The sequence below is a fragment of the Oncorhynchus tshawytscha genome, unplaced genomic scaffold (assembly GCF_018296145.1).
Source record: "Oncorhynchus tshawytscha isolate Ot180627B unplaced genomic scaffold, Otsh_v2.0 Un_contig_1501_pilon_pilon, whole genome shotgun sequence".
Lineage (NCBI taxonomy): Eukaryota > Metazoa > Chordata > Actinopteri > Salmoniformes > Salmonidae > Oncorhynchus > Oncorhynchus tshawytscha.
The window spans coordinates 87407-106414 of NW_024609703.1; the positions used below are offsets into that span (position 1 = coordinate 87407).

Genomic DNA, 19008 nt, shown 5'->3' on the forward strand with positions numbered 1-19008 from the left:
CCATAATAAACCCCAGGAAGAGTAGCTGCTGCCTTAGCAGGAACTAATGGGGATCCATAATAAACCCCTGGAAGAGTAGCTGCTGCCTTAGCAAGAACTAATGGGGATCCATAATAAACCCCAGGAAGAGTAGCTGCTGCCTTGGCAGGAACTAATGGGGATCCATAATAATCCCCAGGAAGAGTAGCTGTTGCCTTGGCAGGAACTAATGGGGATACATAATAATAAATACAAGACATCATTCTAAGCATGTTCAGAGAGAGAAAGACCCTAGTCTGAAAGACCATGCCCCAAAAGTCCATGGGCTGGAGAGAAAGACCCCAGTCTGAAAGACCATGCCCCAAAAGTACATGGGGTGGAGAGAAAGACCCTAGTCTGAAAGACCATGCCCCAAAAGTCCATGGGGTGGAGAGAAAAACCCTAGTCTGAAAGACCATGCCCCAAAAGTCCATGGGGTGGAGAGAAAGACTGAAAGACCATGCCCCAAAAGTCCTGAAAGACCATGCCCCAAAAGTCCATGGGGTGCCCCAAAAGTCCATGGGGTGGAGAGAAAGACCCTAGTCTGAAAGACCATGCCCCAAAAGTCCATGGGGTGGAGAGAAAAACCCTAGTCTGAAAGACCATGCCCCAAAAGTCCATGGGGTGGAGAGAAAGACCCTAGCCTGAAAGACCATGCCCCAAAAGTCCATGGGTTGGAGAGAAAGACCCTAGCCTGAAAGACCATGCCCCAATAGTCCATGGGGTGGAGAGAAAGACCCCATTTAACATTGATACTCTAATTTTCCCTGTACCCATCATGAGGTTGATACTTCCTGGCCTGTGAATGAAAGTTTAAAACGTAGGTGCCCAGGTCTAGAGATAAAGGGATCATGGTGAAAGACTGGGACACAGTCAAACCCACCTTGTTCACTCTGGCCTGCATCTAGCTGATCTAGGGAGTAATCATTCGCAAACGAGAGTTTCTATTGGACAAATCTCAGCTTTGTTTATCCCCATTTCATTCCATTTGCTTCCATTTAAGAAATGTTATTCATCAGAATCGGCGGAATGAATTCACCCCTGGTCACACACAAACAGCATGATCACTGTTATAGCAGCCACATACAAACAGCATGACCACTGTCATAGCAGTCACATACAAACAGCATGACCACTGTCATAGCAGCCACATACAAACAGCATGACCACTGTCATAGCAGCCACATACAAACAGCATGACCACTGTCATAGCAGCCACATACAAACAGCATGATCACAAAGCCACATACAAACAGCATGACCACTGTCATAGCAGCCACATAAAAACAGCATGACCACTGTCATAGCAGCCCAAACAGCATGACACTGTCATACATACAAACAGCATGACCACTGTCATAGCAGCCACATACAAACAGCATGATCACTGTCATAGCAGCCACATACAAACAGCATGATCACTGTCATAGCAGCCACATAAAAACAGCATGACCACTGTCATAGCAGCCACATAAAAACAGCATGACAACTGTCATAGCAGCCACATACAAACAGCATGACCACTGTCATAGCAGCCACATAAAAACAGCATGACCACTCTCATAGCAGCCACACACAAACAGCATGACCACTGTCATAGCAGCCACATGCAAACAGCATGACCACTGTCATAGCAGCCACATAAAAACAGCATGATCACTGTCATAGCAGCCACTCTTATAGCAGCCACATACAAACAGCATGACCACTGTCATAGCAGCCACATAAAAACAGCATGACCACTGTCATAGCAGCCACGTACAAACAGCATGACCACTGTCATAGCAGCCACGTACAAACAGCATGATCACTGTCATAGCAGCCACTCTTATAGCAGCCACATACAAACAGCATGACCACTGTCATAGCAGCCACAAACAAACAGCATGATCACTGTCATAGCAGCCACATACAAACAGCATGATCACTGTCATAGCAGCCACGTACAAACAGCATGATCACTTTGCTCGTTGTAGAATTCCTTCTCGCATCTACGCGCTCTCCTCTTCAACTTTTCCCTTCGCTTGCAGACTTTAGTGCACCACATCAGCTGTCTGTGATCAGGCGAGAAAAAACTTCCAAGCCAAACCTTCATATCATAACCGCTACACACCGCCTATATTGTTGTCACCATATTAGCTACATCATAGCTAGTCAACATAGCTACGAGAGCTAATGCATTAGTAAAACCGTTACAATCATGCAGTAGTCAGCAAGAAGTTAAGCAGTTACCCCGGCAGGCCCCGGTGGCAATAAATTAATAGAACCAAAAGCAATACCTTGACTTGAAAGAGTTCCACTATTGGAAAACATAGCCAGCTAGCAGGCTAGCCAACAGCGCTGTTGAGGCTACTGGCATTGCAAAACAGTGTTTTTATCAGTTATTTGGTGACTTGAATATATTTAGTATAGTTTTATCTAAAAAGGTAAACTTAATTTTTTAAATGTTACACTATTTCTATTTTCTGAAATTCACTGAGGAGGATGGAGTCCGCTTCCTCCTCTGAGGAGCCTCCACTGTTGTGGCGGTCATCGAGTGTTGTGGCGGTCATCGAGTTTGTTGTGGCGGTCATCGAGTCTTGTGGCGGTCATCGAGTTTGTTGTGGCGGTCATCGAGTTTGTTGTGGCGGTCTCGAGTTTGTTGTGGCGGTCATCGAGTTTGTTGTGGCGGTCATCGAGTCTGTGGTGGCGGTCATCGAGTCGGTGGTGGCGGTCATCGAGTCGGTGGTGGCGGTCATCGAGTCGGTGGTGGCGGTCATCGAGTCGGTGGTGGCGGTCATCGGTCGGTCATCGAGTCGGTGGTGGCGGGTGGTGGCGGTCATCAGTCGGTGGTGGCGGTCATCGAGTCTGTGGTGGCGGTCATCGAGTCTGTGGTGGTGGTCTGTTCCTCGAGTCTGTCTGAACACATGCTGCTGTTCCTCCTCTGTTCTTCCCCCTCTGCTCTGTGAACACATGCTGCTGTTCCTCCTCTGTTCTTCCCCCTCTGCTCTGTGAACACATGCTGCTGTTCCTCCTCTGTTCTTCCCCCTCTGCTCTGTGAACACATGCTGCTGTTCCTCCTCTGTTCTTCCCCCTCTGCTCTGTGAACACATGCTGCTGTTCCTCCTCTGTTCTTCCCCCTCTGCTCTGTGAACACATGCTGCTGTTCCTCCTCTGTTCTTCCCCCCTCTGCTCTGTGAACACATGCTGCTGTTCCTCCTCTGTTCTTCCCCCCTCTGCTCTGTGAACACATGCTGCTGTTCCTCCTCTGTTCTTCCCCCCTCTGCTCTTTGTAAATGTCCCCACATTTGAAACTTACTGCACAGTGGAACTTCAGTATGATTTAATACAGTCATGTTATGGATAGGAGCGGGGAAAGAGCTAGGTGATCGTGCAAGACTGCATTAATATGTAATAACAGCAATATCAGCCTATTTCACACCATAGCTTGCTGAATTTGCAAAGGTACTTTTCACCCATTATTTTTTTTTCTCTGCAAAATGAAAATGTGGCACTGACTCGCCCGCACATGGATTGGTGTTTCAGCATTGTCTCAATGAAGAGTTGGGCGTTCGACTGGAGCTATCCGGTAGGGGGACGAGCAATATCCACCATCGTAGTACGGATGAAGCCTGAGATGGAATGTGAAGCGAACTGAAGCTGGGTAACTTTATTAAAGCCTGAGGAGATTTAGCTTGCTTCATAGTAAACCCCTCAGGAATGTGAAGCGAACTGAAGCTGGGAAGCTGGGTACTTTATCAAAGCCTGAGGAGATTTAGCTTGCTTCATAGTAAACCCCTCAGGAATGTGAAGCGAACTGAAGCTGGTGAACTGAAGCTGGGTAACTTTATTAAAGCCTGAGGAGATTTAGCTTGTCAGGAATGTAAACTGAAGCCTTTATTAAAGCCTGAGGAGATTTAGCTTGCTTCATAGTAAACCCCTCAGGAATGTGAAGCGAACTGAAGCTGGTGAACTGAAGCTGGGTAACTTTATTAAAGCCTGAGGAGATTTAGCTTGCTTCACAGTAAACCCCTCTGGTGTGGTCCATATGTAACATGTTGTGTCATGTCTCGTACTAACAGAGAAGGCGGATGACATCCCAGGCCCAGTGATCTGGACTGGAGAGGATGATTCTGTGTTCCTCCGCTGGCCTGAACCCTCGTCCCCCAACGCACTCATCCTCATGTATGAGATCAAGTTCAGACTGGGCACTGAGGTAAGAGACACACCTCTCCACTGCTCCCTTCCTCAATGCTGGTGAGGATGATGACTGATCGTTGACATTGTATTGGGGTAATGTTGCTGGTGAGGATGATGACTGATCGTTGAGGGGGTAACCAGTAATGTTGGTGGTGAGGATGATGACTGATTGTTGACATTGTATTGGGGGGTAACCCAGTAATGTTGGTGGTGAGGATGATGACTGATTGTTGACATTGTAATGGGGGGGTAACCCAGTAATGTTGGTGTGATGCAGGACAGCTGCTCAGTGGAGAGTTAGCTAACTACCTGCAGCCGTGTTGTAGAAGCAGGAGTCTTAACAGTGTGTTTCTCTGTCTGTCCAGTCAGAGAAGCATGAGTGTGTGTCTCGCCAGCTGTATCGAGAGCAGCATGGTGCCAGGCTCAGTAACCTTGGACCTGGTAACTACTCTGCCCGGGTCAGAGCCACCTCCCTGGCTGGCAACGGATCCTGGACTGAATCCATCTCCTTCTATGTAGTACAGGCCCAACGTAAGATCTCATCATCATCCATTATTCAACACTACATAACTACGTCTCTCATGGGGGAATTCACTGTCATACAACAGTAACACCTTATCACGTTAGTTAATATCAGTGTGTATATAATACCTTATCACATGTTAGTTAGTTAGCACCAGTGTGTATATAATACCTTATCACATGTTAGTTAGTTAATATCAGTGTGTATATAATACCTTATCACATGTTAGTTAGTTAGCACCAGTGTGTATATAATACCTTATCACATGTTAGTTAGTTAACACCAGTGTGTATATAATACCTTATCACATGTTAGTTAGTTAGCACCAGTGTGTATATAATACCTTATCACATGTTAGTTAGTTAGCACCAGTGTGTATATAATACCTTATCACATGTTAGTTAGTTAACACCAGTGTGTATATAATACCTTATCACATGTTAGTTAGTTAATATCAGTGTGTATATAATACCTTATCACATGTTAGTTAGTTAACACCAGTGTGTATATAATACCTTATCACATGTTAGTTAGTTAATATCAGTGTGTATATAATACCTTATCACATGTTAGTTAGTTAACACCAGTGTGTATATAATACCTTATCACATGTTAGTTAGTTAATATCAGTGTGTATATAATACCTTATCACATGTTAGTTAGTTAACACCAGTCTGTATATAATACCTTATCACATGTTAGTTAGTTAACACCAGTCTGTATATAATACCTTATCACATGTTAGTTAGTTAACACCAGTCTGTATATAATACCTTGTTATGTGTATTTAATGGGTCCACCAGGTTAGTTAGTTAACACCAGTGTGTGTTTAATGGGTCTCTCCTGGTCCAACAGGTTATGAGAACTCTCTCTACATCATGATCTTTGTTCCCATGGTAGCAGTCCTGATCATCTGTCTCCTGGCCACGTTCACCATCATCAACAGGAAGAAGTAAGTCTGTGTGTCTGTCTGGAAGGTTCTTTAGTAAATGACAGGCTGTCTGTAGGTAGTGAGAGGTGAGCTGTCATTATCTGTAAGGTTCTTTAGTAAATGACAGGCTGTCTGTAGGTAGTGAGAGGTGGGCTGTCATTATCTGGAAGGTTCTTTAGTAAATGACAGGCTGTCTGTCTCTAGGTAGTGAGAGGTGAGCTGTCATTATATAGTGCACTACTTAAGAACAGAGACTTCTGGCACCCTATTCCCTATATAGTGTACTACTTTAGAACAGAGCCATATTACACCCTATTCCCTATATAGTGCACTACTTTAGACCAGAGCCCTATGGCACCCTATTCCCTATATAGTGTACTACTTTAGACCAGAGCCATATTACACCCTATTCCCTATATAGTGCACTACTTTAGACCAGAGCCATATTATTCCCTATATAGTGTACTACTTTAGACCAGAGCCTTATGGCACCCTATTCCCTATATAAATCACTACTTTAGACCAGACCCCACAGAGCAGTGCATATGGGGAATAGGGTGCCGTTTGGGATGCTGTTTAACTCTGCTAACTGTGTGTGTGTGTGTGTGTCTACAGGAACAGTGACAGACTGGGGAATGGAGTTCTGTACGCATCAGTCAACCCTGAATACTTCAGTGCTGCAGAGAGTAAGTACCTGTAGTGACCATGTCACCTGATAGAGACAGAGAGGAAGTACCTGTAGTGACCATGTCACCTGATAGAGACAGAGAGGAAGTACCTGTAGTGACCATATCACCTGATAGAGACAGAGAGGAAGTACCTGTAGTGACCATGTCACCTGATAGAGACAGAGAGGAAGTACCTGTAGTGACCATGTCACCTGATAGAGACAGAGAGGAAGTACCTGTAGTGACCATGTCACCTGATAGAGACAGAGAGGAAGTACCTGTAGTGACCATGTCACCTGATAGAGACAGAGAGGAAGTACCTGTAGTGACCATGTCACCTGATAGAGACAGAGAGGAAGTACCTGTAGTGACCATATCACCTGATAGAGACAGAGAGGAAGTACCTGTAGTGACCATATCACCTGATAGAGACAGAGAGGAAGTACCTGTAGTGACCATGTCACCTGATAGAGACAGAGAGGAAGTACCTGTAGTGACCATGTCACCTGATAGAGACAGAGGAAGTACCTGTAGTGACCATGTCACCTGATAGAGACAGAGAGGAAGTACCTGTAGTGACCATGTCACCTGATAGAGACAGAGAGGAAGTACCTGTAGTGACCATATCACCTGATAGAGACAGAGAGGAAGTACCTGTAGTGACCATATCACCTGATAGAGACAGAGAGGAAGTACCTGTAGTGACCATGTCACCTGATAGAGACAGAGAGGAAGTACCTGTAGTGACCATATCACCTGATAGAGACAGAGAGGAAGTACCTGTAGTGACCATGTCACCTGATAGAGACAGAGAGGAAGTACCTGTAGTGACCATGTCACCTGATAGAGACAGAGAGGAAGTACCTGTAGTGACCATGTCACCTGATAGAGACAGAGAGGAAGTACCTGTAGTGACCATGTCATGACTGATAGAGAGAGGAAGTACCTGTAGTGACCATGTCACCTGATAGAGACAGAGAGGAAGTACCTGTAGTGACCATATCACCTGATAGAGACAGAGAGGAAGTACCTGTAGTGACCATGTCACCTGATAGAGACAGAGAGGAAGTACCTGTAGTGACCATGTCACCTGATAGAGACAGAGAGGAAGTACCTGTAGTGACCATGTCACCTGATAGAGACAGAGAGGAAGTACCTGTAGTGACCATGTCACCTGATAGAGACAGAGAGGAAGTACCTGTAGTGACCATATCACCTGATAGGTCGTCAGGGTCAGGCTGTGTGGTACTGTGATATAGTTGTCTGTTAACCCTCTCCTCTCCTCCAGTGTATATACCAGATGAATGGGAGGTGTTGAGGGAGAAGATCACGATGAACAGAGAGCTGGGTCAGGGGTCGTTTGGCATGGTGTACGAGGGCGTTGCTAAGGGAGTAGTCAAGGACGAGCCAGAGACGTGTGTGGCCATTAAGACGGTGAACGAGTCTGCCAGCATGAGAGAGAGAATAGAGTTCCTCAATGAAGCTTCTGTCATGAAGGAGTTCAACTGTCATCACGTGGTAAGACACACACACACACACACACACACACACACACACACACACACAGTGTGGTACGACATGAAAACACAGCGGACAGATACATTGAGACATACAGGAAATAATACCTGATACAGTGTGGGAGGTCCACCCCCTGTCCTATCTAAATGTGGACCTGATACTCCACCCCCTGTCCTGTCTAAATGTTGACCTGATACTGACACCACCCCCTGTCCTGTCTAAATGTTGACCTTGATACTCCACCCCCTGTCCTGTCTAAATGTTGACCTTGATACTCCACCCCTGTCCTGTCTAAATGTTGACCTTGACACACACACCCCCTGTCCTGTCCAAATGTGGACCTGATACTCCACCCGCCCTGTCCACTAAATGTTGACCTTGATACTCCACCCCCTGTCCTGTCCACCCCCTGTCCTGTCCAAATGTGGACCTGATACTCCACCCCCTGTCCTGTCCAAATGTGGACCTGATACTCCACCCCCTGTCCTGTCTAAAAATGTTGACCTTGATACTCCACCCCCTGTCCTGTCCACCTTGATACTCCACACCCCCTGTCCTGTCCAAATGTGGACCTGATACTCCACCCCCCCTGTCCTGTCCACACCCCTGTCCTATCCACCCCCTGTCCTGTCTAAATGTTGAACTGATACTGTCCACCCCCTGTCCTGTCTAAATGTTGAACTGATACTCCACCCCCTGTCCTGTCTAAATGTTGACCTGATACACTACACCCCCTGTCCTGTCTAAATGTTGACCTGATACTCCACCCCCCGTCCTGTCCACCCCCTGTCCTGTCTAAATGTTGACCTGATACTCCACTCCCCCTGTCCTGTCTAAATGTTGACCTGATACTCCACCCCCTGTCCTGTCTAAATGTTGACCTGATACTCCACCCCCTGTCCTGTCTAAATGTTGACCTGATACTCCACCCCCCTGTCCTGTCTAAATGTTGACCTGATACTCCACACCCCTGTCCTGTCTAAATGTTGACCTGATACTCCACCCCCTGTCCTGTCTAAATGTTGACCTGATACTCCACACCCCCTGTCCTGTCTAAATGTTGACCTGATACTCCACACCCCCTGTCCTGTCTAAATGTTGACCTGATACTCCACACCCCCTGTCCTGTCTAAATGTTGACCTGATACTCCACCCCCTGTCCTGTCTAAATGTTGACCTGATACTCCACCCCCTGTCCTGTCTAAATGTTGACCTGATACTCCACCCCCTGTCCTGTCTAAATGTTGACCTGATACTCCACCCCCTGTCCTGTCTAAATGTTGACCTGATACTCCACACCCCTGTCCTGTCTAAATGTTGACCTGATACTCCACACCCCTGTCCTGTCTAAATGTTGACCTGATACTCCACACCCCCTGTCCTGTCTAAATGTTGACCTGATACTCCCACCCCTGTCCTGTCTAAATGTTGACCTTGATACTCCACCCCCTGTCCTGTCTAAATGTGACCTGATACTCCACCCCCTGTCTAAATGTTGACCTGATACTCCACCCCCTGTCCTGTCTAAATGTTGACCTTGATACTCCACACCCCCTGTCCTGTCTAAATGTTGACCTGATACTCCACACCCCCTGTCCTGTCTAAATGTGACCTGATAGTCCACCCCCCTGTCCTGTCCTTGATACTCCCCTGTCCTGTCTAAATGTTGACCTGATCCACTCCACCCCCCTGTCCTGTCTAAATGTTGACCTGATACTCCACCCCCCTGTCCTGTCTAAATGTTGACCTGATACTCCACACCCCCTGTCCTGTCTAAATGTTGACCTGATACTCCACACCCCCTGTCCTGTCTAAATGTTGACCTGATACTCCACCCCCTGTCCTGTCTAAATGTTGACCTGATACTCCACACCCCCTGTCCTGTCTAAATGTTGACCTGATACTCCACACCCCCTGTCCTGTCTAAATGTTGACCTGATACTCCCACCCACACCCCCTGTCCTGTCTAAATGTTGACCTGATACTCCACACCCCCTGTCCTGTCTAAATGTTGACCTGATACTCCACACCCCTGTCCTGTCTAAATGTTGACCTGATACTCCACACCCCCTGTCCTGTCTAAATGTTGACCTGATACTCCACACCCCCTGTCCTGTCTAAATGTTGACCTGATACTCCATGTTGACCTGATACTCCCCCCTGTCCTGTCTAAATGTTGACCTGATACTCCACACCCCTGTCCTGTCTAAATGTTGACCTGATACTCCACACCCCTGTCCTGTCTAAATGTTGACCTGATACTCCACCCCCCTGTCCTGTCTAAATGTTGACCTTGATACTCCCACCCCCTGTCCTGTCTAAATGTTGACCTTGATACTCCACACGCCCTGTCCTGTCTAAATGTTGACCTTGATACTCCACACGCCCTGTCCTGTCTAAATGTTGACCTGATACTCCACACCCCCTGTCCTGTCTAAATGTTGACCTGATACTCCACACGCCCTGTCCTGTCTAAATGTTGACCTGATACTCCACACCCCCTGTCCTGTCTAAATGTTGACCTTGATACTCCACACCCCCTGTCCTGTCTAAATGTTGACCTTGATACTCCACACGCCCTGTCATGTCTTATGTTCCTGTGAACAAATAAGGAGCCCACTGATTGTCAGTTCAGGATGTGGGCTCTGACCACTGATGTCATTTGTGTGCTGTGATTCGTGCAGGTGCGTCTGCTGGGTGTGGTTTCTCAGGGCCAGCCCACCTTGGTCATCATGGAGCTGATGACTAAAGGAGATCTGAAGAGCCACCTGAGGTCACTACGGGCTAAAGATGTAAGTTACCTATCCCTCATCCTAACCCCTCATCCTGACCCCTACCACCTAGTCACCTGAGGTAACTTTGGGCTAAAGACTTAAGTTATTTACCCCTCATCCTGTTCCCTCATCCTGACCCCTAACCCCTACCGCCTGAGGTCACTAAAAATAATACAATTGTATTTATCACATGCGCTGAATACAACCTTACCTTGAAATGCTTACTTACAAGCCCTTAACCAACAAAATATAATGTAAATAGTCTGGGCAGCCATTTTGATTAGTTGTTCAGCAGTCTTATGGCTTGGTGTTAAGGAGCCTTTTGGACCTAGACTTGGCGCTCCGGTACCATGCTGTAGCAGAGAGAACAGTCTTGATCTTGGGTGACTGGAGTTTTCAAAAAATATGGGCCTTCCTCTGACACCGCCTGGTATAGAGGTCCTGGGTGGCAGGGAGCCTGGTATAGAGATCCTGGGTGGCAAGGAGCCTGGCGTCGAGGTCCTGGGTGGCAGGGAGCCTGGTGTCGAGGTCCTGGGTGGCAGGGAGCCTGGCGTCGAGGTCCTGGGTGGCAGGGAGCCTGGCGTCGAGGTCCTGGGTGGCAGGGAGCCTGGCGACGAGGTCCTGGGTGGCAGGGAGCCTGGGTCCTGGGTGGCAGGGAGCCTGGCGTCGAGGTCCTGGGTGGCAGGGAGCCTGGCCGAGGTCCTGGGTGGCAGGGAGCCTGGCGAGCCTGGCGTCACGGAGGTCCTGGGTGGCAGGGAGCCTGGGCGAGGTCCTGGGTGGCAGGGGTGGCGTCGAGGTCCTGGGTGGCAGGGAGCCTGGGCGAGGTCCTGGGTGGCAGGGAGCCTGGCGTCGGGTCCTGGGTGGCAGGGAGCCTGGCGTCGAGGTCCTGGGTGGCAGGGAGCCTGGCGTCGAGGTCCTGGGTGGCAGGGAGCCTGGTGCAGTGTGGAGTGAAATTGTGTCATCTGTGGATCTGTTAGGGAGGTATGCAAATTGGAGTGGGATGATGGCGTTGACGTGAGCCATGACCAGCGTTTCAATACACTTCATGGCTGCCGATGTGAGTGCTACGGGGCGGTAGTCATTTAGGCAGGCAGGTGAATGTCAGTGAAGACACATGCCAGTTGGTCCGTGTATGCTCTGAGTACACATCGGAGTAATCTGTCTGGCCCCGCGGACTTGTGAATGTTGACCTGTTTAAAGGTTTTGCTCACATTGGCTACGGAGAGCGTGATCACACAGTTGTCCGGAACAGCTGGTGCTCTAATGCATGCTTCAGTGTTGCTTGCCTCGAAGCGAGAATAAAAGGCATTTTAATGGTCTGGTAGGCACGCTTCACTGGGCAGCTCGCGGCTGGATTTCCCTTTGTACTCCATAATCGCTCCACATTCGACGAGCGTCAGCTGGTATAGTAGGATACAGTCTTAGTCCTGTATTGACTCTTTGCCTGTTTGGTGGTTCGTCTGAGGGCATAGCCGGATTTCTTATAAGCATCCGGATTAGTGTCCCGCCCCTTTGAATGCAGCAGCTCTAGCTTTTAGCTCGGTGCGGATGTTGCCTGTAATCCATGGCTTCTGGTTGGGATATGTACGTACGGTCACTGGGGACAACGTCGTCGATGCTCTTATTGATGAAGCCGGTGACTGCGTTGGTATACTCCTCAATGCCATTGGATGAATCCCAGAACATATTCCAGTCTGTGCTAGCAAAACAGTCCTGTAGCGTAGCATCTGGGTCATCTGACCACTTCCGTATTGAGTGAGTCACTGGTACTTCCTGCTTTAGTTTTTGCTTGTAAGCAGGAATTATGGTCAGATTTGCCAAATGGAGGGCGAGGGAGAGCTTTGTATGTGTCTCGGTGTGTGGTGTAAAGATGGTCTAGAGTTTTTCCCGCTGGTTGCACATTTAACATACTGATAGAAATGAGGTCAAACTGGTTTAAGTTCGTCTGCATTAAAGTCCCCGGCCACTAGGAGCGCTGCTTCTGGATGAGCATTTTCTTGTTTGCTTATGGCCTTATCCAGCTGGTTGAGTGGCCTTATCCAGCTGGTTGAGTGGCCTTATCCAGCTGGTTGAGTGGCCTTATCCAGCTGGTTGAGTGGCCTTATCCAGCTGGTTGAGTGGCCTTATCCAGCTGGTTGAGTGGCCTTATCCAGCTGGTTGAGTGGCCTTATCCAGCTGGTTGAGTGGCCTTATCCAGCTGGTTGAGTGTGGTCTTAATGCCAGCATCGGTTTGTGGTGGTAAATAGACGGCTCTCTTGGTAGAAAGTGTGGTCAACAGTTTATCATGATGTACTATTGTATACTTCTCTATACATCTGGCCCTTCTTTGGACACTGTGTTAACTAACCTCCAGATGCCATACAACTCTCCTTCCGTGGCCTCCAACTGCTCTTAAATGCAAGTAAAACTAAATGCATGCTCTTCAACCGATCGCTGCCCGCCCGTCAAGCATCAGTACTCTGGACGGTTCTGACTTAGAATATGTGGACAACTACAAATACCTAGGTTTCTGGTTAGACTGTAAACTCTCCTTCCAGACTCACATCAAGCATCTCCAATCCAAAATTAAATCTAGAATCGGCTTCCTATTTTGCAACAAAGCATCCTTCACTCGTGCTGCTAAACATACCCTCGTAAAACTGACTATTCTACCGATCCTTGACTTCGGCGATGTCATTTATAAAATAGCTTCCAACACTGACTGCATCCAATTTGCTGAGTAATCATAGTGCCATCCGTTTTGTCACCAAAGCCCCATATACTACCCACCACTGCAACCTGTATGCTCTCGTTGACTGCCCCTCGCTTCATATTCGTCGCCAAACCCACTGGGTCCAGGTCATCTATAAGTCTCTGCTAGGTAAAGCCCGACCTTATCTCAGCTCACTGGTCACCATAGCAGCTCCCACCCGTAGCACGCACTTCAGCAGGTATATTTCACTGGTCACCCCCAAAGCCAATTCCTCCTTTGGTCATCTTTCCTTCCAGTATTCTGCTGCCAATGACTGGAGCGAATTTCAAAAATCATATCTCCCTCACTAACGTTAAGCACCAGCTGTCAGATCAGCTCACGGATCACTGCACCTGTACATAGCCCATCTGTAAATAGCCCATCCAACTACCTCATCCCCATATTGTTATTTATTTTATTTTGCTCCTTTGCAGTATCTCTACTTGCACATTCATCTTCTGCACATCTATCACTCCAGTGTTTAATTGCTAAATTGTAATTACTTCGCTACTACGGCCTATTTATTGCCTTACCTCCCTAATCTTACCTCATTTGCACACAATGTATATACATTGCTCAAAAAAATAAAGGGAACACTTAAACAACACAATGTAACTCCAAGTCAATCACACTTCTGTGAAATCAAACTGTCCACTTAGGAAGCAACACTGATTGACAATAAATGTCTCATGCTGTTGTGCAAATGGAATAGACAACAGGTGGAAATTATAGGCAATTAGCAAGACACCCCCAATAAAGGAGTGGTTCTGCAGGTGGTAACCACAGACCACTTCTCAGTTCCTATGCTTCCTGGCTGATGTTTTGGTCACTTTTGAATGCTGGCGGGAGTTTCACTCTAGTGGTAGCATGAGACTGAGTCTACAACCCACACAAGTGACTCAGGTAGTGCAGCTCATCCAGGATGGAACATCAATGCGAGCTGTGGCAAGAAGGTTTGCTGTGTCTGTCAGCATAGTGTCCACAGCATGGAGGCACTAATGTGCCACAAATGTGCATGTGTCTGCTCAAACGGTCAGAAACAGACTCCATGAGGGTGGTATGAGGGCCCGACGTCCACAGGTGGGGGTTGTGCTTACAGCCCAACACCGTGCAGGACGTTTGGCATTTGCCAGAGAACACCAAGATTGGCAAATTCGCCACTGGCGCCCTGTGCTCTTCACAGATGAAAGCAGGTTCACACTGAGCACATGTGACAGACGTGACAGAGTCTGGAGACGCCGTGGAGAACGTTCTGCTGCCTGCAACATCCTCCAGCATGACCGGTTTGGCGGTGGGTCAGTCATGGTGTGGGGTGGCATTTCTTTGGGGGGCCGCACAGCCCTCCATGTGCTCACCAGAGGTAGCCTGACTGCCATTAGGTACCGAGATGAGATCCTCAGACCCCTTGTGAGACCATATGCTGGTGCGGTTCTGGCCCTGGGTTCCTCCTAATGGAAGACAATGCTAGACCTCATGTGGCTGGAGTGTGTCAGCAGTTCCTGCAAGAGGAAGGCATTGATGCTATGGACTGGCCCGCCCGTTCCCCAGACTTGAATCCAATTGAGCACATCTGGGACATCATGTCTCGCTCCATCCACCAACGCCACATTGCACCACAGACGCTCCAGGAGTTGGTGGATGCTTTAGTCCAGGTCTGGGAGGAGATCCCTCAGGAGACCATCCGCCACCTCATCAAGCGCATGCCCAGGCGTTGTAGGAAGATCATACAGGCACGTTGAGGCCACACACACTACTGAGCCTCACTTTGACTTGTTTTAAGGACATTACATCAAAGTTGGATCAGCCTGTAGTGTGGTTTTCCACTTTCATTTTGAGTGACTCCAAATCCAGACCTCCATGGGTTGATACATTTGGTTTCCATTGATAATTTTTGTGTGATTTTGATGTCAGCACATTCAACCATGTAAAGAAAAAAGTATTTAATAAGAATATTTAATTCATTCAGATCTAGGATGTGTTATTTTAGTGTTCCTTTTATTTTTTTGAGCAGTGTATATATTTTTCCTATTGCGTTATTGACTGTACTTTGTTTATCCCATGTGCCATGTGTAACTCTGTTGTTTGTGTCGCACTGCTTTGCTTTATCTTGGCCAGGTCGCAGTTGTAAATGAGAACTTGTTCTCAACTGGCCTACCTGGTTAAATAAAGGTCAATAAAAACAATGTAAAAATAAACTACCTCTGGTGAGTAATATCTCGAGACTTCCGTAATATTAGACATCGCGCACCAGCTGTAATTGACAAGTAGACACACACCACCCCTCGTCTTACCAGACTAAGCTGTTCTGTCCTGCTGATGGACGGAAAACCCAGCACACTGAATATTATCCTTGTCAGTGTCGTCATTCAGCCACGCCTCAGTGAAACATAAGATATTACAGTTTTTAATGTCCTGTTGGTAGGATAATCTTGAACAGAGTTTATCCAGTTTATTCTCCAGTGATTGTACGTTCGCTAATAGAAAGGACGGTGGAGGCGGGTTACCCACTCGCTTACGAATCCTCACAAGGCACCCTGAACTACATCCCCTGTATCTCCATCTTTTCTTCACGCGAGTGACAGGGATTTGGGCCTGGTCTGGGAGAAACAGTATATCCTTCGCGTCCGACTCATTAAATTAAAGATCTTTGTCCAGTTTGAGGTGAGTAATTACTGTTCTGCTATCCAGAAGCTCTTTCCGGTCTTACGAGACGGTAGCATCAACATTGTTACAAACAATGCGAAAAAACACACAATGTGTTAGGAGCCTGTAAACCGGCAGCCATCCCCTCCGATGCCATTGCGTGACAGGCCCTTACGTTACCTAGCCCTACTCTACACCCTAACCCTTCAATACCTCATCCGATCTCCCGACCTGAACCTTCCTACTCTGTCCTCTACCGTACCCACCTCAGCTCCCACATGGACTCTAACCTCCTCTCTCTCTCTCCTCCCCTACAGCTGCCCCAGTCCTACAGTCTCAACCTCCCTCCTCTAAAGGAGATTATTCAGATGGATTCTAACCTCCTCTCCTCCCCTACAGCCGTCCCAGTCCTACAGTCTCAACCTCCCTCCTCTAAAGGAGATTATTCAGATGGACTCTAACCTCCTCCTCTCCTCCCCTACAGCCGTCCCAGTCCTACAGTCTCAGCCTCCCTCCCCTAAAGGAGATTATTCAGATGGACTCTAACCTCCTCTCTCCTCTCGACAGCCGTCCCAGTCTTACAGTCTCAACCTCCCTCCTCTGAAGAAGATTATTCAGATGGCTGGGGAGATAGCTGACGGGATGTCTTATCTCAACGCTAACAAGTTTGTCCACAGAGACCTGGCCGCCAGGAACTGTATGGTGGCAGACGACTACACCGTCAAGATAGGTGGTAAGAACAGACAGAATTCCTACTAAAGAATTACAATTCAATTAGACTTGTAATTTAGCCTCGTATATTGATGTGAACAGTGTTTTTCTACATGCATGTTAAGTCATTCCCCCGTCTTCCCTGTGTGTGAGTAGATTTTGGTATGACCAGAGACATCTATGAGACAGACTACTACCGTAAAGGAGGAAAGGGGTTGCTGCCGGTCCGATGGATGTCCCCTGAGTCCCTTAAAGATGGAGTGTTCACCACCACCTCTGATGTCTGGTAACTGCACCATTCAACCATTCACCTTCTCATTTCAATGAGGATGGAGCAATTTATTTCACTTCCAGGAGGGACTACGTTTAAAAGGAATGGAGCCTGAACCCCTCTGTCCATTTGTCCCCTCTTGGGAAGCCATTTAGCCTGATGTTTTGAGAGGGAGTGGAACACAAGTCCCATTCCAGCTTCTGTCTGTTTAAAGCAGAGCTGGCCAGTAGGTCTCACTACCGTTTATATAAACAGTACACTACTACAGCACACTACAGTAAATATCTCTTCTCTATATTACTCCTCTCCTCCAGTAACTTCTCTACATTACTCCTCTACATTACTCCTCTCCTCCAGTAACTTCTCTACGTTACTCCTCTACATTACTCCTCTCCTCCAGTAACTCCTCTATATTACTCCTCTCCTCCAGTGACTCCTCTATATTACTCCTCTCCTCCAGCAACTCCTCTACATTACTCCTCTCCTCCAGCAACTCCTCTATATTACTCCTCTCCTCCAGCAACTCCTCTACATTACTCCTCTCCTCCAGCAACTCCTCTACATTACTCCTCTCCTCCAGCAACTCCTCTACATTACTCCTCTCCTCCAGCAACTCCTCTACATTACTCCTCTCCTCCAGCAACTCCTCTACATTACTCCTCTCCTCCAGCAACTCCTCTCCTCCAGTAACTTCTCTACATTTCTCCTCTTTTCTTCATGTCCTCCAGGGCTTGAGGACTGGGGAGGGGGAGTCTGGGGGGACCAATAGGGGAGTGGGTAGCTTTAACGGTCCTCGTAATGCTGATTGTTTCTTGTGAGAAGGAAACGACTCGACGCTACGACCCGACACTCTCCCTGGCCAGATGTTAAATTACAGAGCGGACCCAGGAAATACACGCATACACCTCTGATCACACACACTTCCTCTCTCACACACACACACACACACACATAGGGTCTTGGTGTGTAGGGTCAGGGTGTATAGGGTGTGTAGGGTCATGGTGTATAGGGTCAGGGTGTGTAGGGTCATGGTGTATAGGGTCAGGGTGTATAGGGTGTGTAGGGTCATGGTGTATAGGGTCAGGGTGTGTAGGGTCATGGTGTATAGGGTCAGGGTGTGTAGGGTCATGGTGTATAGGGTCAGGGTGTATAGGGTGTGTAGGGTCATGGTGTATAGGGTCAGGGTGTATAGGGTGTGTAGGGTCATGGTGTGTAGGGTCATGGTGGTCAGGATGTATGGTGTCATGGTGTATAGGGTGTGTAGGGTCATGGTGTGTAGGGTCAGGGTGTATAGTGTCAGGATGTATGGTGTCATGGTGTGTAGGGTGTGTAGGGTCAGGGGTGTGTAGGCTGTATAGGGCCATGGTGTGTAGGGTAATAGGGTCAGGATGTATAGTGTCATGGTGTGTAGGGTCAGGGTGTGTAGGGTGTATAGGGTCATGGTGTATAGGGCCATGGTGTGTAGGGTGTATAGGTCTTGGTGTGTATGATCAGGGTGTGTAGTGTCATGGTGTGTAGTGTGTATAGGGTCATGGTGTGTAGGGTGTATAGGGTCAGGGTGTGTAGGGTGTGTAGGGTCATGGTGTGTAGGGTGTATAGGGTCATGGTGTGTAGGGTGTATAGGGTCTTGGTGTGTAGGGTCAGGGTGTATAGGGTCATGGTGTGTAGGGTGTATAGGGTCAGGGTGTATAGGGTCAGGGTGTGTAGGGTGTATAGGGTCTTGGTGTGTAGGGTGTATAGGGTCATGGTGTGTAGGGTGTATAGGGTCAGGGTGTGTAGGGTGTATAGGGTCTTGGTGTGTAGGATCAGGGTGTATAGGGTCATGGGTGTATAGGGTGTGTATAGGGTCATAGGGGGTGTATAGGGTCAGGGTGTAGGGTCAGGGTGTATAGGGTCATGGTGTGTGGTGTGTAGGGTCAGAGTGTATCGGGTCATGATGTGTAGTGTGTAGGGTCATGGTGTGTAGGGTCATGGTGTGTAGTGTCATGGTGTGTAGTGTCATGGTGTGTAGGGTCAGGGTGTGTAGGGTCAGGGTGTGTAG

At 47.9% G+C, this 19008-nt stretch overlaps 1 protein-coding gene across 3 annotated transcripts in view; it reads left to right on the plus strand.

Annotated features, from left to right (window-relative positions):
* LOC112224871 (insulin-like growth factor 1 receptor) overlaps positions 1-19008 on the plus strand; it is a 107581-nt gene that overhangs the window by 73929 nt on the left and 14644 nt on the right. For all 3 annotated transcript variants that reach the window (XM_042317111.1, XM_042317112.1, XM_042317113.1), the window contains exons 13-20: positions 4080-4213; positions 4563-4728; positions 5576-5672; positions 6267-6337; positions 7608-7837; positions 10522-10629; positions 16553-16718; positions 16853-16982. In XM_042317111.1, coding sequence (XP_042173045.1) covers positions 4080-4213; positions 4563-4728; positions 5576-5672; positions 6267-6337; positions 7608-7837; positions 10522-10629; positions 16553-16718; positions 16853-16982 — 1102 coding nt within the window. The remainder of the gene's footprint in view (positions 1-4079; positions 4214-4562; positions 4729-5575; positions 5673-6266; positions 6338-7607; positions 7838-10521; positions 10630-16552; positions 16719-16852; positions 16983-19008) is intronic.